General features: G+C 37.8%; 1 protein-coding gene across 1 annotated transcript in view; it reads right to left on the bottom strand.

Annotated features, from left to right (window-relative positions):
* The window catches only part of ltbp3 (latent transforming growth factor beta binding protein 3), a 42,337-nt gene that overhangs the window by 13,055 nt on the left and 6,138 nt on the right, over positions 1-23,144 (bottom strand). Inside the window, exons 2-14 of the mRNA XM_002935363.5 lie at positions 21,040-21,333; positions 19,033-19,250; positions 16,843-16,948; positions 13,396-13,488; positions 10,683-10,805; positions 9,246-9,404; positions 8,919-9,110; positions 7,331-7,350; positions 5,302-5,386; positions 4,190-4,285; positions 3,991-4,116; positions 2,728-2,859; positions 1,626-1,754 (exon numbers count right to left, since the gene is read on the bottom strand). Coding sequence (XP_002935409.2) covers positions 1,626-1,754; positions 2,728-2,859; positions 3,991-4,116; positions 4,190-4,285; positions 5,302-5,386; positions 7,331-7,350; positions 8,919-9,110; positions 9,246-9,404; positions 10,683-10,805; positions 13,396-13,488; positions 16,843-16,948; positions 19,033-19,250; positions 21,040-21,333 — 1,773 coding nt within the window. The remainder of the gene's footprint in view (positions 1-1,625; positions 1,755-2,727; positions 2,860-3,990; positions 4,117-4,189; positions 4,286-5,301; positions 5,387-7,330; positions 7,351-8,918; positions 9,111-9,245; positions 9,405-10,682; positions 10,806-13,395; positions 13,489-16,842; positions 16,949-19,032; positions 19,251-21,039; positions 21,334-23,144) is intronic.

Below are 23,144 nucleotides of genomic sequence, written 5' to 3'. Positions count from 1 at the left end.
GAAAATGGATATTGATCAGGCTGGATGGTCAGACACACTCACCAAGGGCCACATAAAACAGCCAGGTGGGCCGGATTTGGCCCCCGGGCCTTGTGTTTGACATATATGTGCTAAAGCTTCAGCACTGTGTTCCCGTGACAAACACTCATCGGTATCTGCATCAAATCACAAAATATAGCTAATGCTTGTGTTAAGGTTATGCTAAAGCTTCAGCACTGTGTTCCCAGTTTCATATTTGAGTGCAAACATTCCTGTCTAATATGTGGTAGCAAGCACCCGATGCAGCATATGCTATGCAATGTTATATTGTTTTAAACTTTTCCCAATGCTAGTTTTTGGCTTAGTGTGGCCTTATGTTCCTCCTGATCCTTTCCATAGTATTAAATGCCTGAAATCATCAGCACAGGAATATTCAGCCTAAAACAGAACAAACTACAGTTTGATGAGAAAAAGTTATGTTATGGTTTATCAAGTGAAAATGTATAGACAAGATTAATTTGAAGGAAAAAACTTTACTTCTATTTCAGTTCCATTTTTTTCCATAGACTTCAATAGAGTTTTCATGTGGTAAACAGTGAGATATGTGATGAGCAGGAGCAAGGATGATTTTGGGCAGGTTGGCAATGCATTCCAAAATACCCAAACTCCACATGTACCATAGGCTACATATCTATAACTTATGTCATTGTTTCTGGACATTTTACTTGCTGATTATTCATTTCCTATTAATTGCTGGACCTAACCCTTGGTTCTTTCTCAAGTCTTCTGCTAGTCTGACCTTTATCCTGAAACAGACCACCACCTGAATCTACTGCTCTTGGCAATTCTAGATAGGCTCTTAAGCTGGCCGTACATACACACCGATATTATTGTACAGAACAAGCTTTCGTAGATATTCGGTGCATGTATGGTGAATTGGCAAAGTGACCAATATTGCAAAAGCCTTGGATATCGGTCGTCTTTTCAATCGAGCTAGACAGGAAATCTTGATTGGGTGCTGTTGAAGGCACTCAAGCAAAGACAAGCATTTAGGGCTGAATCGTCACATAGGGGTAGAATTGCTATTGTTTCTACCTCCATATCTAACGATTCGCTCTGAACATTAGTAGTGGGTATGAACAATCTTTCCTGTGACCAACGGTTGCAGGAAAGATTCTTAATTGTAACATATATGGCCACCTTAAGTGGTATGTTTACTAAGATTAGGGATAAATATCACTAGTAATGTTGCTCATAGCAACCAATCAGCAATTACATTTAAACAGTCATCTACAAGCTAGAAATCAAAAGCAAAGATTTTACTGGTTGATAAAGGCAAAATTACTGGTGATATTTATCTCCAATCTTAGTAAACACGCCCAAACAAAACCATTGCTGTTTTAGAGTCCCGTCACTTATATAGCATATAGACGTGTAAATAATCCATGAGCTTGTGCAATACATGCTCAGGTAGCAGTTACATTTTTCTTTTAAATGGGGTGGTATAAACACGGTTTACCAATTAGACAATTTGTTTTAGTCTGTATTATTGTAGTAGATTAGGCAGGAATGGGCAGGTTATAGTTCCAATTCTGTGTTTATCTATATATCCATTACCTTTTCTCCCTAGGTTTTTTTTTTCTTACCTTCACATACCAGCGGCCTTGTGGTCCTCTGTTTATATCCAAGCTGACACTCACATTTATAAGATCCTGGGAAATTGAAACAGCTGCGAGAGTCTCCACAAACTCCAGTTCGGAGACACTCATTAACATCTAATAGAGAGAATATTAAAATGCACAAAAACTTTAATGAAAACTGGGGAAGTAAAAGTACAATTTAAAAGTCACTGTTTGATTTACATGTTTCTATTTATGTGTATCTCAAACAAGAATATCTTATGGTGTTTTTGTACATAAAAATGTGTTTGTATTATTAGAAGAGAATGCATGCTTGCATAAAAAGTGAAAAACACATGCAGAAAGCATCTATATTTCTGTACTAGTCAGTAACACACAGCAGACTAGCACAAATTGAAAACAATGCTATATATTATGGGCAAATAAGTAATAGCTGTAGTTTGTAGAGTAAAAAGAAAGAACTTATTCTTATTCTTGGTAAAACCATAAGGCTAATGCCAGATGTGGCGTATTCTCGGCAAGCCGAAAAACTCTTGTCAAGAATATGCACCGCTACTGTAAAATCCTCCTACCTGCGTCTGCACTGGGAACCATTGAATATGCTCGGGTGCAGGCACATGTAGCCGATATCCCCCGAAAATGCAAAGTCTTGCATTTTGGCAGATATCAGCTTTGTCCGATTGCACCCAAGCATACTCAATGCTTCCTGGTGCAGGCACAGAATGTTATAGTAGTGGGGCATATTCTTGGCAAATGTTTTTCAGCTTGCCAAGAATATGCTACGTGACATTAGCCTAAATACTTCCATAGACAGATGGGATTTATTTGGGAAGGCGGTTCTGCAGCAAAGGGTGAGTGGCTGTAGAGTCTACTGAAAAGTCACATTTGACAAAGGGGTTGTTAGTTGCTGCATGCATAGAGATGTTTTTAGACAGTTGATGAGACATTGTGGCACAGATGAAGACACGACCTGCTGGAATATATTTACAGCTAAGAGTAAAAAAAGCATGCTTAATGTTGGCCAGATTAATTATTGCTGAAAATATAAAGGAATAAGAATGCAAAAATATTGAGAGACATATTGAAAGACAGGAGCAAGTTCTCTCACCCACACAAGATCGCAGTTCATTTGCCACCTGTAGTCTGTAGCCAAGGTGGCAGCGGCAGTTAAAGGAGCCACCTGTGTTTAGGCAAACACCCCGACCAGGGCCACATGGATTTTTGTCACACTCATTAATATCTGTGACAGAAAGACAAATAATATCATAGAGTGTTTGCTGTTCTAGACAGAGCAATAGGTGTTAAAAAATGTTGTATTGTACATTGTACCATAGAGCTATTTGTTAGGATATTGTAGAATTAAGTTAATAGGAAAGAGTGTTGATGTCAGTGTATGAAGCTACATTATATTACCTTATTACCTTAAATCCAAATGCTAATATACTTTATTTCAAACTCAGGAAGTGACTACCCAGAATTTTAAAATAGAGACTATCAAGCCTTAATGGCCTGAAAAAGTTGAAAATAGTCCTGAGCAGAGATGGTGATTGTGAGGGTAACCCAAATAATTCAGCTTTTATAGGGCTAGGTGGCCCCAGCATATTTTAGGGTTAAGTATCAGAATATGTAAGTAAGTTTACATGCCCCGCATATTAAATGGCTAGGTGCTAGTTCTAGTGGGAAAATACTTATAACCGTGAGGCTTGAGGAGGTGTACACAGCAAAAAGTCAATTTAGAACAGAGGGAGCCTTGGTAGCCTTTGTAATGTGGCAGCTGCAACAGGTTCAGAGTAAAATTCTTCCAGAGCTTCAGAGATTTGGGGTAGTGTAACAAAAAGTCTTATGTTCACTCGCATTTAAGGAGTCATTTATGTCCACTACTGCAGTTTCAGTATAATGTTGCAATTCAACCTCGGAAGGATGATACATGAAGTAGCTTCATTTTCCACTTTGTCCTGTTTAGCTCAAGTCATGTTAAAAAAGGGGTTATATGGCCCCTTTAAGACCATTAATTTCATTACCCTCTATGTGTGCTAAAAGAAAATTCCTTTTCTAAATTGCTATGATACTTGTAAATGGCAAGAATACCACTTTTTTCTTTTATGTAAAGGAGACATTCAGTATGATTCAGGTCCACCTAATGTCATATATAGCTTGCCTATATGTATTGGAGCAATGCAAACGATTGAGAGTGACTTCACTGTTCTATCAGTACCACTGAGTTTGGTAGTTAATAAATGTGAGTTGGAGTGTTGCTTGGAAATAGCTTTGCTTTCATTATGCTTTCATATTAGTAGCACTGCTTTTATAACAGTCCAACTCTCTTTCTACACTGCTTTCTTTGTTTTACAATTGTGTTGTAGCTACTCACCAATACAATGCTTTCTCTCAGGATGTGGCTGATACCCAGGATAACAACTGCAGTAGTATCCTGAAGGGGTTGAGATACACTCTCCAAAACCGCAAAGATCCCTTGTCAGTTTACATTCGTCGGTCTCTATGCAATGAGACATTTCAGTATATGCTCTCAACGATCAGTTCCACCAGAAAGCATTTACTATAATACTCACCTGTTCCCTTCGTCACAGCAATCTCAACAGCACTCCGATTGTAATACTCAGGAGGTATATTCTTAACAGCAACAACAGTGGGTTTTAGGGCCACTTCTAAAAAGATATATATAGACAGGGATATATTCAAGAACTGCTAGTTCATACCTTCATACATCATCATGTATGGGAATCATATCTGTCGAAGTAAAGGGAATGTCATTGACTGGAAACATACTTATAATCAAAGAAAAAGGGACCGAGAATTTGAGAATGTACTACATATAGGATCAGTGCAACATTCAATGAATTGTGCTAATATCCACAAAACTGTATGGAGGGCTCATTTATTTCTGCCTCTGCTGCAACTGCAGTGCAAAATCATGCCCCTTAGTGTTCATTCATTTTGGACTTGTGTCAGGGGCAGTTCTGTGCTTTACACCTCATGCTGGATTACAAATTCAGCTCATGGGCCAAGGCAGCCCTGTCCAAACTTCCTGCCGATAGTACAACAGGGCCCCTATGTTGCTTGTGTCTTTAACTTCTGTGTCTGAATGATGCACACGTGTAGGGGAGGGAAGAGGTGTGTCTACATGTCTTCCCCTACCCAATCCATGAATACAGTGGTGCTGAACACAGGTAGATCTGTATACAGGTCTTTGTTCTCCATTTTGGAGCAGAAAGACCCACCCTGTGCTGCACTTTCTAAATAAGACAGGCTTCCACTTTGAGAGCAATGGGCTAGACAGGCTCAAACCGTTACCCAACTGTTTTTTGTTTTTCTCTTACACAAAATTTGCCCATGGGAAAGGCACAGCTCAATTTTATTCTGAGAAGCAGGCCCTGGCTGGGTTTTAAAATAGGCCCTGGCATTTCATGTACACAGAGGCCCAAACAGCCCCCAACAGCCCAATAAATAGTGACTGTGTATGGCATCTTATAGCAGCCCCTTTGGCATTTGCCAGAATCCACAGATTGCAAGTCCGAGCCTGTTTAACAAGCACTAAGGGCTTTCACATTACCCTAACTAAAGCCAGTAAACATTCTCCTTGACTACAGTATGTTAAACCCACTCCTAGGGAATATACTAGATGTATCTTGACAAAGGGTACCATTTATTCCATTTATCTTACCTGGAAATGAGATTCCTTGTGTTGTGGTAATGACTGGTGCAAAATCAACAGACTCTTCCTCTGAGTGTGTGCTGTATGCTGGGAGCTGTAAGCAGAAAAAATGTACTATATGTCTATATACATAAAAATGTAAGAATATGTATACACTCTTTTCCCCTTAAAAAGTATGCTATACAGCTACTAATTAAAGTAACAGCACTGCCATTTTTGGTGCAACATTTAAAATGTATTCCATTTTCAGGATCAGGGGCCTCATTTACACAGTGTGAAGAATTCAAACTGTCATGCTCCTGGTGTTGTAACACCCTCTTATGCACCTATGCAACATAGGTGCAAGTCTTTGGCCTAAAAATATAATAATAATAAATAATGCAAACACCTGCACTCCTTCTATAAATACAGTACTGCTGGTGCTCCCAGGCTCTGGGAGGCATGTAGGATCCCCCCATTCCAGCAGGCCCAGGGTGCTAAGGAGCCCTGCTATAGAGCAGGTGGTAAGGACAAGGTTGCCTTGTACAACCTTCATGTGCTGTGAACCTCATGCCACATTTTTAATTACTCTAGGCCACTGATACCCAACCAGTAACCCATAAACATGTTGCTCACCACCCCCGTTTACTTTGCTCCCATTGGCCCCAAAGTAGGTGCCATTTTTAAATTTAAGTTTTGGAAGACCCAGTTTAACTCCATGCAGAGCCTCATGTGGGCTAGCAGTCCACATGGGGCTACCACATAGCCAATCACAGTACATTTTTGGCATCCCCAAAGGATTTCCTTTTGGGACTTCCTTTTTTGTGAGAGTGTGGTTGCAGCCTTGCACTTTACGTGTGTTTCACGCACTGTTTTTTGCACTGTGTGATTTGATTTTTGAAGCTCTTGCTCAGGTTTCAAAGAAAAAAAAAGCAGTATGTGAGCACTTGTTATGAAAGGTAGACAATGGGCTGACCAGATTTTGTGGAGGTTATGCAGGAAAAAAGGTCCTGTCACATTCTTAATGGTTGAAACTTACAATGCATGCATATAATTGGCTAAACCACATTTACAGTTCTATATACAATACTGTAAAATACAAAGGGATTACACAGGCAAACACTATAGCATACATATTGCATATTTAGGATGAATTGTCTTTGTTCTCAATTTTAAATTTATTTTATGATGAATTTAATGTGGGTAAATATGTCTTCCTACTTTAGACTGCCAAGTCAAAACTCGTACAATAAGCATCATATTTCCTTCATGGTGAACACGGAAATACAAAGGCAAAATATCACAAATTATTAAGTATGGACACAATGGTTTGATATCCAATAAGCAAATAATATTCCAACTATGTGGTATTTAGAGACCACAAGATGTAAACAGGGCATACTATTTTTCATGTTTGACACTGTGGTCCTTTAAAAAACCCACACACAATCTACATTTAAGTGTCTTAAACTCCCCAAAACAGTAAGTTAACTCCAGAATAGTAAATACAGGCTGTTATCCATAATGCTTAGGACATGGGGTTTGCTGGACTTGATATCTTTCCATAATTTGGATCACCATACCTTAAGTCTACTAAAAAATAATTTCAACCTTAAATAAACCCTAAAATCATTTAAACTTTAACAAAGCACAATAAGATTGTTTTGCCTCCAATAAGGATGAATTATATCTCAGTTGGAATCAAGTACAAGGTACTGTTTTATTTTTACAGAGGAAAAGGAAATCCTTTTTCAAATTGTGTATTATTTGATTAAAGTGGAGTCCATGGGAGATGGCCTTTCTATAATTCAGAACCTTCTGGATGTGGGATTTCTGGATAATGGATCCCATACCCCTACTTTTTTAAACTACAGTTTAAAAGGATTTAGAATTGGGAAGCATGCTGTTTTACTCCCAACTGAAAATATTTGTTTATTTCAATTGCATTTGCAAATAAGCCGTTATATCTATCTAACCAAGTAGGCCATGTGAAGTAGTCTGAGAATTCACTGACGTATTTTTTGTGTTATCTTAATTGCAGAGCAAAGAAGCAACTCACCACAGGAGCAGTCACATCCCCTGCAAAACAAGGAAAGTAAAAAAAATTAGTTCTATTTTAATAAATGCACTTATCAAAAATAGGATGCTGACAAAAAACAAAGCTGAGATGACCATATTTATCCTAAATTTTTGGTGGAATTTCTTATTTCTGCTTCATTACATGCAGGTTCAAAAGCAACCTTATTTTAAGGACTGCTTGCCTTCGTAACATATAACAACGTAACATTTGTGTAATGTAGTGCAGAAAAAGATAAAGTTCAGGGAGATTACTTGCTGTTTGGCAACATGGCTCCATGCTTTTAAATGTACAGTAATATCACTGAAGGTGGCTCAGTGGGTGGGTGCTTGGCCCTAGTGTGTGAATGTTATAAGGACCTTTGATTGTAAGCTCCTCTGGAGCAGGCACTGATGGGAATGGTCTATAATCTCTGTAAAGTACTGAGGAAATGTGTCACGCTATATAAATGCTAGAAGATAAATAAAGACTATAGAAACAAGGTGTTACAATTCTAAGGCAATGTTTCTCTGACCTCTCTACAATGTATTTTATGGTCTCTCCTTGCATATAGTATACCTAAAATAGATACTGGTGTCTCTCAGCCACTATTAATTGGGCCTGTAGGGGGCTGTTTGGGTCTCTGTGTACGTGAAATGCCAGGGCTTTAATCTCAGTCCAAACCTGCCTACATATGCCCTTATCAGTCCTAATTAAGCCAAAAGACAAACTCAGCATCTACCCCCAGTATGTTTGGTTAAAGGATTGGTTCACCTTTAAGTTAACTTTTAGTATGTTATAGAATGTCCTATTCTTAGCAACCTTTCAATTGGTCTTCATGTTTAAGTGTTTGAATGATTTGCTTTCCTCTTCTGCCTTTCAGATGGAGTCAAATTGATTTTGTTACTTTTTATGACATATTTTTATTTAAGCCCTTGCCTATTCATATGCAAGTTTTTCATTCATGCCACTGCCTGGTTGCTATGGTAAACTGGATCCCAGCAACCAGACAGTTCTTACAATTCCAAACTGGAGAGCTGCTGAACAAATGACTAAATAATAAAAAACTGAAACATTAAAGACCAATTATATATTGTCTCAGAATATCACTGTATATCCCTACCAAAAGTTATTTTATAGGGGAACTACCCCTTTAAATACTATACTTTTTGGAAGCAATAGAACAAATAACTCTCATTCCTAACTAAGGGCACTTACCACAATTTTCTGGGCTGAAAATGCAAGTGGCAGAAAAAATAAAAGCAAACAGAAAGGCAGAGGACCAATGGATCCTTCTGGTTGAGTGACCCCACCCTCCTGCTGAGGATATAAATATACTTCTATAATACTACAAAATTATAAAAATGCCTGAGACTCATTAGAATGAGGCTTTTGACAAGACTGTAAATGCAAGTTAATCCAATTAAACACAAAAAAGGAAAGGGTAAGAGGAAATTAGTTCAACAAAATCATGTAATTAGAAACATTAAATTGAGGTTCAGAGTGAAATCTCTAGATGAGCACAGGTGTCTAAATGTCTCAGACCTTCACATAGATCATATAACAGTATCCTTAAAGCATCAATTCCCACCATCACTGGAATCCGGCTCTGTAATCTTTGGAGGTGCAACCACGTCGGGGACCCTTGGAACTAGAGGCTGATTTTCCCCACCCTCTGGATGTAGATGCAGTGTAAAATCACTGTGAGCTTGGATTGTGAGTGTTTGGTGAGACATCAGCACATGGTAACCTTTTCCAGCTGGACAGATCTCACTAAAAGATGCTGATAGAGACAAAAGCAGGGAGATAGTTATGTAAAATATAGAACTATATAGAAGTTTATGAATTTAAATACATAGTAAAGTCAGGATCAGAACTTATAATAATTATATTATATTACTTATGTATAATTTCTTACCTGTCCCATCTGCAGGGCATGGCTCACACTGAGACCCCCATGCCTTTCCCACACTACAGCAGCACAGCTGTCGGGTCAGCCTTGTAGACAGTGGATGTTGACATTGTCCGTCAGTACCAACCAGCCTGTAACACAGACCCTTAACTTCCGGCTTCTCAGCTAAGTGAATTTAAAAAAAAGACTTCAATAAGAATCACCATAAACATACAGAAACTATTTTCCAATGATTTTACCTGCAGTTCGAAAGGAACACTAGACAAAAAAAACCAATGTGCTTTACCTGTGACATAAATCTTGCAACTTGTGCAGAATTGTCAGGCAACAGAATTATGAAAGTTCCTTAAAATATCATTTTAACAAAATCCAATCTTTCAGTCTATAGGGCATGAATCAGTATGAATCAGTTTCAGCTTTTCCACATTAATTCAATCTCTAAATAATTCTGAAAAGGGTTTTTAAGTCATAAAATGATTGTGTAGCCACCAAGAAAAGAGAACAATCCTTTGTAAATTTGCTCCAGGTTAGTGTTATGTGTATTTGTATATACACATTGTATATTTGTGTATTTGTATATACATTTAGGAACACGTGGCTGTTTCTTGGTCTGTGTATAGCAGCCCAATAAACAGTCAATATGCCTCTGCCTCTGTCTTTACTGATGAGAACTGGTTTGACATGGGTGCAGACACACTGGGGTATATTTACCAAAGACTGAAGTCAGAGCTCACTAGAGTTCAGTTTTAAAGACATATTTATGAAAGGGTGAACTTTCACTCGTTGATAAATACCCCATAGAATGAGAGTAGCAGAATTTCACTCTAACTTCACTCTTTGATAAATTCTATGATAAATTCAGTGCGAAAATTAAGGTTGCCTAGTCTGGATGGATGGTGATGCATTTCAGGGTCGGTCAGTGAAATTTTTGGGGGGATGAATCCCAAATAAAAAACAAATGGGTGTCAACCCTTTCGAAAATTCATACTTTGTTCCCTGTATTTGCACTCAGGCCGATGCAGTGCCCAGTGTATTGTATATCCAGGAGCCACCGGATCAAATGTTTTTTGGCCTACATATACGTAGGAACAACCTGTGTGGCAACAGTATTAAAGGGAACTAGTCTGTCAGTTATAAACCATATAGGCCTAATTTCAAATAGCTATACCCTTCTCTGTTTAAAGCACTGTCCGCTTATACCAGGCAACAGGTACAGCGCTTCCTTGTCAGTAGTGGGTTCTGGCCTTTGTACTGAAACCTTAAACAGAAAGATGCAGAGTTTAGATCATTGTGGCAGAAAGACTTGGTGCCAAAGCACTTTGCATGGGGTTCTTAGTGGCCCTTATCATTTTTGCACTTGTACCCAGACCTTCGTAAATGACCCCTGTAATGAGCAGTAATACTGAATTCTCTCACTATCAAACAGCAAAATGTTTTACTCACGTGCACAGTGCATTTGCGAGGAGATAAAGATATAGCCATGTTTGCATGTACATCGAAAGCTGCCTTGTGTATTTAAACATTCCCCATTTTGACATACTCCTTGCATGACGCACTCATTTATATCTGTGTGAACAAATACATAAAATGACTATCACAGCTGGAAATTAAATAAATACAAAATATAGCGCTTTGTAACTGAAATGAGATAATGGTTTAAGGAGTACAAAAGTGAAGGTTTTACAGAGGATAAATATGGGCAGAAGTTCTTCAAACAAAAGGAATACCAGCAATGGGAGTAAGATTTTAAAATAATCCAGATGAAAAACAAAATTCAGTTTCAAATTTCCCTATAAACTACAAAGTATTTATGACATAAACCATGACATAAAAATAACTAAAATAATAATTTATGCCCCCCGATTACTGTGCAAAGTTCAATTTCTAATGAAATTCAGCATGTTTTTTACCCATAATGCAGCATTTTTTTGCAGTTCCAGTGTAATTATTGTAGCCACAGTGGAGATTTCAGCCTGATTTCATTTTATCCAATATGTCACATGCACAAAATTGTGCTTTGATCTGGCTATTTCAGTCAGGATTTTGATATTCCTAGTACTCTGCATGATAACTGCATGTGATTGTTTAGGGCAGCATCAATAATTTAAGCTCTATTAAAGACAAGATGTGGGGCAGATGCAGCAATGACATGCGACTGTGTAGAAGTGTGAGGAATGGCTTTGGGCACAAGAACCTTAATCAGATTACGCTGGTAAAGGGTATGAACATCTTTCATTTATGAACAAAGACTTGCCATGTTGGGGTTATTTACACTAGAAAAGAGGAGCTGAAGGAGAACTATAATAAATATGTGTAAATATATAAGGGGACAAACAATAAACTCTCTGATACTTTATTCACATGTAGGTCCTTCCAAATAAACCATTCTGATTAGAAGAAAGAAAGTAGTTTTGACAGTGAGAGCTGTAAAGCTGTGGAATTCTCTCCCTAAATCGTTTGAACTGGCAGATACATTAGATAGCTTCAGAAAGGGGTTGGGTGGCTTTTTAGCAAATGAGAAAAAACAGGGTTACCAAAATTAGCCTTAAGCAAAAATTTAGTGAGTGGTCTGATTTTTTGCCCTCTCTCTGCATCACCTAGCCATTTGGAGGAAGGTTTAATTTAGGCCAAAAGGTCGAATTTAAAGGGCCTGGTTTGTTTTCAACCTAAATGACTTTAATAAATGCACAAAACAACTGTGTTCATTTTTTCACAATCACAAATGGGTGTCATAATTGCTCTCTTTATTTGACAAAACTATAGTATTATATTAAGTGCTCGGTGTCCACACCTTTTGGCTTTGGTCAAATATGGGGAAATGTAATATGTATCGATAACAGAAAAACAGTTGCAATGGAACCGAAATGGCGCTTTGCAACACATTTTGCATTTCCATGACAAAAAGCCATTAGCGAACCTTTTGCATTTCTTGCCACAGTGAATGTAATAAAACTTCTTAATGAAAAAGTCACGGTCATAATTACGCCATCTTCAAGCAGATGTTAAACCAAAATTCCATTTTGTGAGGGAAATCCCTCTGATATTTTTTAACAGGAAGCAATATGTTTAAATATATGAGGGCTGGAAAAAAATATTAAACATAATGCTTTTTTAAGAAAAACAAAAATTGGAAAATGTTAACCCTTCAAATGCCAGTCTGACTGTTCCAGATATTGATAATAACTGCTTTACTACAGCTTTACTTCAAGCTAGAAAATGAATTTTTTTAACCAGTATATGAATATACTGTATGTATACAATGACAAAAGACAAGCTTAAGCAAGGGGAATTTACAAGTCATCCAATAAGGTGTATTTACCATGCTATATATCACCTATTACACTGACAAATTTTAGACTGTGTAAATAGTAAAAAGTATCAGTGAAGTTATGGATGAGGACAGAAAGATTGAGGGTATATATACTGTATATAACGTAAGATCCAAGGGAAAAAATGCAGCTTGCCTATTGTGACTTGATTCACTTTGACAAAGGCTATTGTGTTAGCTTAAATGTTAGTGTGCTCCACAATAAAAAAACACTTTTGCTGAATTGAAAATCCTTTACATCGTGGGAACTATATTATATATCACCTACACACATTTTTTTCTAAGTACAGGTATGGGACCTGTTATCCAGAATGCTCGGGACCCAGGGCTTTCCGGATAAGGGATCTTTCCGTAATTTGGATCTCCATACCTTTAGTCTACTAAATTATCATATAAACATCATTTAAACCCGATAGGATTGTTTAGCCTCAAATGAGGATTAATTATTTCTTAGAAAATTGCACTTATTTATATTTGTAAAAGTTATCTTAGTTGGGATCAAGTACAAGGTACTGTTTTATTATTACAGAGAAAAAGGAAATCATTAGAATTATTTTCTTATAATGGAGTCTATGGGAGATGGGCTTTTACGTAATTCGGAACTTTCTGGATAATGGGTTTCCGGATAATGGATCCCATACCTGTATAAAATACTAGCAGTGGGTAATTTGTATCCTCCAGTTTAACAAAGAAGAAAAATGACACTGCATTGTTTAATTTCATTTTCTAACTTGTAGATAACTCTTCAAATCTGATTGGTTGCTATGGCCAACACCAACATCACTGGTGATATTTGGCAAATATGTATTAGGACAAAGATGAAGTTACCTTGACAGTGCGTGCTATTCAGCCTTTTATATCCCTGAGGGCAGTTAGATCCATGTTCCCCACGAAATGGGGCTGTTTTATGGGTTCCAGAATCTGTAGGCAGAAGGAGTAGTCAGTATTATTATTGAAGCAGATTTCAGCCACCCCCTCCCCCGCTCCACGCTGCCTGTACAGTATTTCACTTCCAGCAGGTCTGGAAAAACTGAATCCAAAGTCTGAGAGAAGTGAGAAAAACGTGAGGGTGGGGGAGATGGGAATGTGGTGGAGCAGAGACAGATGTGAGCCGGGCAGAACTGATTGTTATGCTTTTAGATTAGTAAATCATACAGAATATGTTAATTAAGTAATTTAGAGACACAATAATGAGTGGATTAAATCATTCTTGCCCCATGCAAATCAAGCCTTCCAGTTGCCTCCAGCTGCCCTTGTTCTAAAATCTAAACTTTTATTCTCTCTCTCTGTTCCTATAGATATTAACAGAGGAACACACAATATCAGTATTTGTCACAACTCTATAATTCACCAAAACATTTTGGGCTATGTATGTATGTATGTATATCTTTATTTATAAAGCGCTACTTATGTACGCAGCACTGTACAGTAGAATACATTAATACAAACAGGGTGTTAATAAGATAATAGATAAATACAAAGTATAACAATAAATACAGATAAATACAGCAGCAATAAGTTAAGAGTCGAGGACACAAGAGGAAGGAGGTCCCTGCCCCGTAGAGCTTACAATCTATATGGGAGGGGTTTTGTAAAAATACTTGGCACATTGAGCATGCCTCCCCACCCTAATCCTCTCTTTATTCAACTATAGTTTTTTTCCTATCAGCCTTTTTTTCTTTCATGCACAAAGTCTAACCATTGTCATATGCACCTCTGTTTTTTGAGTGGGAAGGAATACGCAACATTATTGCCCATGGGAAGACATTTCAGGGAGATTGGTCGCCCGTGGTAGCAGAGATTTATTCTTAAAGAGACATATATTATACCTGCCTCTCCCCATCCTGTATGCAAAAATGAATAGTATGTGGCACTGGGCTTAAGAGACTTCAGTTCCCTATCAGGTCAGCCTAGCTGCTGATTGGTTCCTGTTTTACAGTGCACTGTTCTGTGTGCCACTGGCTTTTTGCACAGCCTGGTAAAGGAGGCAGCAGGAAGTGGAACAGATAGGTGGAGAAACTTTTAATAAATTAGACCAGTGGTTCTCAACCTTCCTAATGCCACAACCCTTTAATACAGTTCCACATGTTCCCCAAGCATAAAATTATTCCTAAGACCATCGGAAATATGTGTTTTCTGATGGTCTTAGGCGACCCCTGTGAAATGGTTGTTCGAGCCCCAAAGGGGTCGCCACCCACAGGTTGAGAACTGTTGAATTAGACCAAATCATTAGGGTTGAGGAGAATGCCTCATACAGATACAAGTAAACAAAAGGAATTCTGGGAATGAATTCCAAAGAGCTCCAAGAAAATCCCTAGACTGTAACACTACTTTTTATATCACATTCCTTCTAGATTTAGATGAGTACAATTCATACTAGAGTATAATACACTGACACATTCTTGTTTTTTACACAATATATCCCCTTTAAGTAAAAAAATACGTTTATTATTTGATCACATTAACTAAAATAATAGCTAAGCAATACATTTAGCTTTAACTATGGCTAGCTCCTCTATGCAGGGTGTTTTTGATTATGTTATTGCAAACTGCACTGGCTGATAAAGTGTTTCTATACAATAAACCTTTTTCTGATGGAAACCACCCAGGGCACTCTATAAAGGGACTTCCAGCAAGGATGCTGCCAGAAGACTCACTGTAACATGATGTAGGCCCACTATTTAAAAAGGGGGAATAATGTTACGAGGAAAATTATAGGCACATTAGTCTTATGTCATTAATAATAAACATACTCAAAATGAATAATTCAACAATTTGGTAAGTGGAATGGAATGTCTGGTGCTACTGAGTGCTGTTTAGTCAACTGTAACAAAGAAACCCAATCAGGCAACTACGGTTAGTATCCCTTGGAATGAAATCATTAAACCAGGTTTAATTAAAAGATTTTTTTCACTGGGGTAGGGGCTTGTACAAAAAGCCAATGCCCTACCCTTATAATACAGATAATGGTAGCAAGCTAGCAGCAAACGCAAACATATTTGTGTGTTTTTTTCGTTAAAGATATTTTGTATAATGTGTGATGAGAATGAAATAGTGTTTGGGCTGCTGGGGTTTCTATTTGTCATCTTATGGTTTCCTTTTAAGACTGTTTGCATTTCCTTTCAAGCGCAAACTATGTGTTTTGATACTTCATAGCATATAGGTGTTATATGGCAGTCAGATTTAAAAGATTGCTAACACCATAAAAACATATTCACATCATTTTCACTTAGGGCTATATTTATAAAAGAGTGAACAGGCAGTTCCCCTGGAATAAATAAGCAAGTGTGCAGATTAGAATTAAATTTGGATGCATGAACTTTATTGTATATAGCAATGTGTTTCATATATATCTAGTTTGTTGCTCTGTTGCAATACTGGTGCAGTAATATTGTCATGCTTGTGTAATAACTCCTACTCATATTTAGAATTTAATAGATCTCCAGAAGTGCCTCTGCTCTACTATACCTGCTTCTTTTGCATAAATGTCCATGTTTTTGCAGAGGTATTGATATACATGTTTGCGAGAGACAGAAGTTAACCACCAGTCTATCATTAAAGTGTATGAGGTATGTATGTCTATTGTGGGATAATTGCTCTCTATGTAAAGTGCTAACAATAAAATAATGAATAATGTGTTATATTGTGTAACCTCAGTTTTACCTGTTGGTTTACCCCTTTGAGACCGAAGCACACAAATTATTTTAGCTATTTATACTCACAGTGGGGCAGATTTATCAAAACACGAGTTTGAATCCCAAATGGGAAAAATTAGCATTGGAAACGAAAATTTCTGAAGATCGCAAATATCACAAAATTGCATACGAAAAAATCGTATTAGTCACAATAATATCGTATTGCAATCTGAAAGTCACAAAATTTTCGTACCGAATGATTGTAAACAGCGGCAAAACCGATCCAATTTTTTCGTGCTAAAAATACGAAAAAGTCACGAATGTGCCAGAAAAGTCACGCAAGCGTCGAAAAAGTCACGAAAAATATGATTGGACCGATCAAACGAACGAACGAACGCTCGGAGCGTTCCCCAGTGACTCTGTTGACGTACAGGCTACTACAACAATTACTTGTTGCCTATAAATTAGATTTGACCTGTATTTATAGTGTATAGAGTCATCTTTTTAACTTTTGAAATTCTTATAATAACTGCACAATGATTTTAGCTTTCACAGGATTATGATTTAGTATGGAAATATTTGGTTTCTCCTCCACTCCATATATGTCTCATTTGGTAAAGTTCATTATTTTGACACTCACATGACAACTGTGGACATTTATGACATTTGTGCTGTCCCCATGACGTCCCTACACTGCCACAGCAGTCCTCCTCTTTGGTAAGTCCAGGTAGAGGGTTGGTGCTGCACTGTGATACAAAGAGACAAAATAAGAGAAACGCACATAGAATGGGAATAACACATCAGTGTGGGCATGACCCAAAAGGTACATAATAAATCAAAAAGTAAATCATGGTCTGATATACAGGTAATGTATGTTCGGGACCTGGGGTTTTCCGGATAAGGAGTCTTTCTGTAATTCAGATCTCCTACCTTAAGACTGCTAAAATAATTATTTAAACAGTAATTAAACCCAATAGGATTGTTTTGGCTCCAATAAGGATTAATTATATATTAGTTGGGATTAAGTACAAGGTACTGTTTTATTATTACAGAGAAAAAGGAAACCATTTTTAAAAATGTGAATTATTTAATTAAAATGGAGTCTATGGGAGATAGCCTTTTCGTAATTCAGAACTTGGATAATGGGTTTCCAGATAAGGGGTCCGATACCTGTACTGTACATTCAGGCAGTGCAGTAAGGTTGAGTGTTATTACTGAGTCTTTGTTATAACAAAAGCATAAAAATTGCAACATTCCCGAAGATTCAGTTAAAGAATGATTCAAACGCCAAAACATATAGACAAAGAAGATGGATGCTCAAATTCTGTACAATCAAAATCAGCTATACATCCTTCAAATTGATCTGAAATCATATTTTATGTTTAGAATAAAGTATCAGTATGATATTTTCCTGCCAAGCACCTGTATGCCACTTGCCTGTGCCAGCATTTCCCTACTACACAAAAGATTGTTCAACCATCAGGACAGGCTGTAGATTTGAAGATGCAAAGATTTGATATTGTTAATATTGTTCACATGGTCCATCAGCTTATCAGATCTTTGCACCTCCTTCCATATGTTGAACTCATTCCTGTAGCCATAGGTTAAGAACAGTGTGAATCTAGCACAGGTAAATAGCAGAAGGTGGTAAAACAAGAAAATGTCAGTATCTATAGCCTGCATATGTAATAAAAGAATAAGATTGCCCAGGTGCAGTTGCCTTTCTTGCAAGCAACCAATAAGTTGCTTGCTTATAAAAAAGATGGGCAAAAATGCTTCCTATTGATTGTTACAGTAACCAAACATTGCAGCCTTTCATTACATTTCCCAATTAGGCTTTACACTGCATGCCCTTCTTGCCCTAACCAGGATGCTTTCTTTGCTTCACTGCTCTACCTTCGGAAGCCATGCTCCAATATCTTGCTCTTATGAGTTCTAACAAGATTGAAACAGGCTGTCTGCAAGTTTGGATATAATTAATTAAATTAATTGGTGCATTTGTGCCATTAAACCAGCAGTACTGAAAGTATACTTAGCTACAGGGACATAAAAGGAAAACTATGCCCACAAACAATGTAGCTCTCAAAAAATATACTGTATATTTCATAAACCAGCTCATATGTAAAACCCTGCTTCATCTAAATAAACCATTTTCATAAAAATATTGTTTTTTAGTAGTATGTGCTACTGGGTACTCCTTAATAGAAAATTGCAATTTTAAGAATTAAGGGCCGCCTCCTGGGATCATAGGGTTCACAGTGCACACAAACAAGCCAAGGCACACAAACATGCTAGGTCACATCAGCCAATCAATGGACAGTTCTTTTGCTTCAATACTTCTTCCTGTTACAGTTAGAGCTGCATTATTTCTGGTCATGTCATCTCTGAGGGAGCACCCAGCCCATCACTAAATGGTGGCTCAAGGGAAAGGATCAAAGGAAAAGGGCAATATTTACTGATACTTAACATAATATAAACTATAAATATCTGTTGGTTAAGTATTAATTCTGAGGGTATAGTTTTCCTATAAGCATACCTCTATCCATAGGAAGCTTCTGTTCTAAGGAAGCTTTATACCTTATGTCTGACACATTATCTGTAACTCTAATTATAGGTTTGGTAGTAGTTTACAATGGGTAATGTTTGAATGTCAAATATTACAATTTTGTGCAACCTGGTTGAATAATGATGGTATGATGATGATGAGTGACTCCTGGTATATATGGAATATACTGAGAAAATATTCATATACTTTTAAATATAGGCTTTCTCACATTTAGTGAATACAAAGTGATTCTATGCAACATTTTGTTTGTTTATTATTACTCACATCTTGCTTGGGAAGGGTATCCTGAAAACAGCGCCCCAAAGGTTTGTAAGTGAGGGGCCGAGAAGGTATAGCTTTGCTTCCCTCTGGATGTGCAATGAGATGAGGTGCTCCTCCTCCTGTTGAACCTTCAGACCCAAGCCCATCGATGCGATGAACTTGAATAGAGGCATTGGGAGGGTGATGAACTCGAACGTTTAGGAAAGGGGGTAGAACCGGGACTGGAGTGAAAGGAAGATAATTGATTAAAGTTTAAAATAGAGAGATACATAAAGATAGAGGAAAGTAAGAAAACCTTATAAAATGCATCTGTACTGCATATTAACATGCAAGATTCTCTGCAGTCTTAACATTGCTAAGATGATATCAAAACAGTTTTGGTGGGATATAAAGAAACAATAGACTGCAGTATTACATAGTTGCTGAGCTTAAAATACAACATATGCTCATCAAGTTTAGCCTTTTATTCAAGTAAATACTAAAGAACCTGCAGCTGTGATCCAGAGGAAGGTAAAAATCTCCATTTGAGGCTGTCTCTAATTTGCATCACAAGAGTAAAAAGATCCTTAACTAACATAAAGGAAAATAACAATACCTGTAGAAACATTATACAAAGAGTGTAAAATAGTATTAGCATCAATAACCTTGTATTGTTGATCAACCATTTCTGGGAGAGAATTCCATAACTAATAAGAATAATACAGTTCCCTGCTCCAAAGAAATCTGAATATCACAAATCACATAGCAAATGCTTGGCCTATTGTCAGGTGCCTTTATATTGTCTTTGCAACTCCTCAGCAACTTCTAATGTCAGTATATTCATTGAGGACGTGCATTTGTGTATGTGTGTACACAAAAATATACAAACACAAGAAAAAAAAAATATATATATAAGAGAGACAAGACATAAAAATTATATGAGTTAAGTAAAGAGAACAGAGCAGAGAAACAGTTGTTTGGCTGTAATATAAAATCACAACTAAATATGAATTACTTCATCTCAGTCATTTATCAAATGTGTAAGTGTGATTATTGACAATACTTTCACATAAACATACTATAGCTGTTATTCTGGTAACAAACCGAAACTTCCCTAGGGTCTCTGTATCTCACTATACTTATTTCCAAGTTTCAAAATTAACGTAATGTTACTAAATCAAATTCAGAGCATTATGGCAAACATTTTTCTTCATTAGCGGATTCCTAGAAAGTAAGCTTAAATGCTTGAAATTGCAACTCAACTAAAATGAAAATAGGTGGTGTGGTACTAACATAAATATAATAAATCATATCAAAAACATCATTATAGTCTCTTTCCCTCTAGGTCTTGATAAAGCACTGCTACCTAAACTTAATGGTAAATTAAAGTCTTGGTTAGCTTGGACTAGAGGTTGTATCAATATTTGTATAAGTCTGTCAACAAACATGATGCTCTGGAGTCCATCCGATTGGTGTTCCATAGGGAAATTGTCCTATTTCATGTCTTTTGGATTCGACATTGGCATTGGTTAATCTCCCGTACAGGTCTTATTATCACTTACTTTAGTTTAATGGCATGTTATGTAATAGTTCAGATATTCTAGACAACATACAATAATAGCTCAGGAACCCACAATACATTTGTCATTTATCCCAGGAATGTTTATCCCAGGATTTTCTGTTGGTTAGCAATTTATTCTTGGGTATAGTTTTTCCTTAATGCCTTAATCTGTTTACCTCCCCTGATGCGTTGGAAGTAAGTTTTGCGCTCAGGGGAGGACATCAGGGGGTTTAGGGGGGGCACAGTGGGGGCCACTGTGTGGGGGTTTGGGACCCCTGGGGTTGTAGCCCCGGTGGGCCCTGCACCCACCAGTCCGACCCTGGCTATGAATGAAAATCTAAGCAAGATAATTAGATTTAAAAAAAAGTGCAAATCAGGATGAAAATATCATACAGATTATAATGGGTGGATAAAAATGTAAGAAGTTAATTAAGAAATAAATACAGATATTTTCTGATAAAGACAGATACCTTCTGAGGATGTATGCCCAGGTGCCAGTGGTACTGTAAGAGCTGACTGGCTAATCTTTGTTTCTCTGCCATCTGCTTCATCTTCTCCTGCAATCACCTGAACAGCATAGACAGCGTGCTTCCCCGATGATGGCTCCGCACCCTCGGCTTCAGTTGCCTCACCTGTATTTCTCGCAGTGCCCCCTCCACCAGCTGCTGGCAACTGACAAAATCGGCCAGTGAAGTCTGGGGGGCAGAGGCAATGATTGTTTGAAGAACATTGCCCACCATTAATGCATGGCAGTGGGCACACCACTGTAGAAGAGAAAGAAAATAAAAATGTCTTACTAAAGGAAATATGAATTTAAAGGTCATGTATATTGCAAAGTTGCTTAGGACTTTGTTTAATTTTATTAGGAAAATTATTATATTCTGGGTTGACTTGTCGTTTAAATGCATACTGCCTGGACACTGAAGAGGACCAGATTGCAGGTAGTACTAGCTTGTTTTATTACCATTCCCCTTCATTTTAATCACAGTGCTAATAATACATTTCTCAGAAGTGCTTCTTTAAAGGAAACATATAGGAAAATAAAAAACCTCTAACCTTGTAGGCAATTATGAATAATATACTGTTGGTAATATGTTGGTTTCACTTTGGTATAAAAATGAAGCCTATCTGTAAAAATGGCCCCTTTACTGGAGCTCCCTATAGATCCTTTTAGGTTCCTGTCTTGTTTCAAATGAGGGGTTGGTGTGTCCTAATGGTCCCTGCCATAAGCACAGCAGAAGGGGGAAAGCCAATCACAGCCATGCAGTCAAGACTGGCTTCAGTTCCCAATCAGGTCAGCCTAGCTGCTGATTGGTTCCTGTCCTACAGTGTAGTGTGCTAAGTGCTGCAGGCCCCCTGCACAGCCTGGGAAAGGAGGCAGCAGGAAGTGGGATAGATGGGGGGGACTAGTGGGGGTTTTGGAGAAATTTTCACTAAATTATCTTGAAACACTACTTTTTAAAGCACATTCCTTCTATATTAAGATGAGTACCATTCATTGGCACAATATTGTTGACAATATTGGCACAATATATCCCCTTTAATGCTGCATGATCGATATTAAACACATACAAGGAAAGATTCTGAGACATTTACTTATGTCCTGTAGCTTAGAAGTTGCCAAAGATTTACATAAAGAACTCTGGTCTGAGCAGAGGATTATACAATCAGATGTTAAGATCAAATATCTATACCACAAAGAAGCCCCTTTTCCTTGTGTAGCGGGCATGCAACCGCCACCCTATGATGGCACTGAAAAAGGTGTTCCTTCAAACCCAACCCCTAGTAATCCCAGCGGTGGCCATCTTGCGCTGGCCGATGCCCCAACAAGTAACGGCCATTTTGTCCCACAGCAAACCACCACCTCTCTCTATCCTGTGCTGACACCCACCCACAGAGTTGTGGGAAAATTGAGAGGGTGAATGGCACTCTGAAGACAAGGATGCTAAAGATGGCCCAGCACTCCGAGATGCAATGGCCTGACAGAGTGCCTATAGCTCTGTTCAGTGTTAGATACTCACCAAGAGGGGACTGTAAACTGTACCCCTTCAAAATTTTGTTTGGGTCAGCTCCCAGATTAGGGTGTTACTTTCCCTAGCAGCTGCAATTACACTTTGATGCTTTAACTCATTTTTATCTCAATTGACTTGTGAACTAACTAAAGTGCATAGTCAGGTGATCTCTTCTATTCCAGATCCCACCTCCACTGAGGGAACTCACTCCTTGCAGCCCGGGGACTGGGTGATGCTAAAGAAATTTGTTCGGAAAAATGCCCTTGATCCCAGATTTGAAGGTCCGCATCAGGTCCTGCTGACCACTGCCACCTCTGTCAAGCTTGGTGGGAAACCTAGTTGGATTCACACCTCCCATTGCAAAAAAACACCTGCACCGGACAACACACCCATCCCAAAATGATGATCCATATCCTTTCAATGCATTTGTTTATAATGCCTTAGCCCAAGAAGTAGCCATCAAACAACAAAATGGTATTGTACAATTCTGGTTTAATTCTTCTAATACACACATAGCCACCTTCACCTTTGACTACTGCAACATAGTAGATTGCAGTGGGTAC

The sequence above is a fragment of the Xenopus tropicalis genome, chromosome 4 (genome assembly GCF_000004195.4).
Source record: "Xenopus tropicalis strain Nigerian chromosome 4, UCB_Xtro_10.0, whole genome shotgun sequence".
NCBI classification, from domain to species: Eukaryota; Metazoa; Chordata; class Amphibia; order Anura; family Pipidae; genus Xenopus; species Xenopus tropicalis.
The sequence above is the reverse complement of the archived record's forward strand: the minus strand, read 5'-3'. Positions and strand labels throughout refer to the sequence as shown.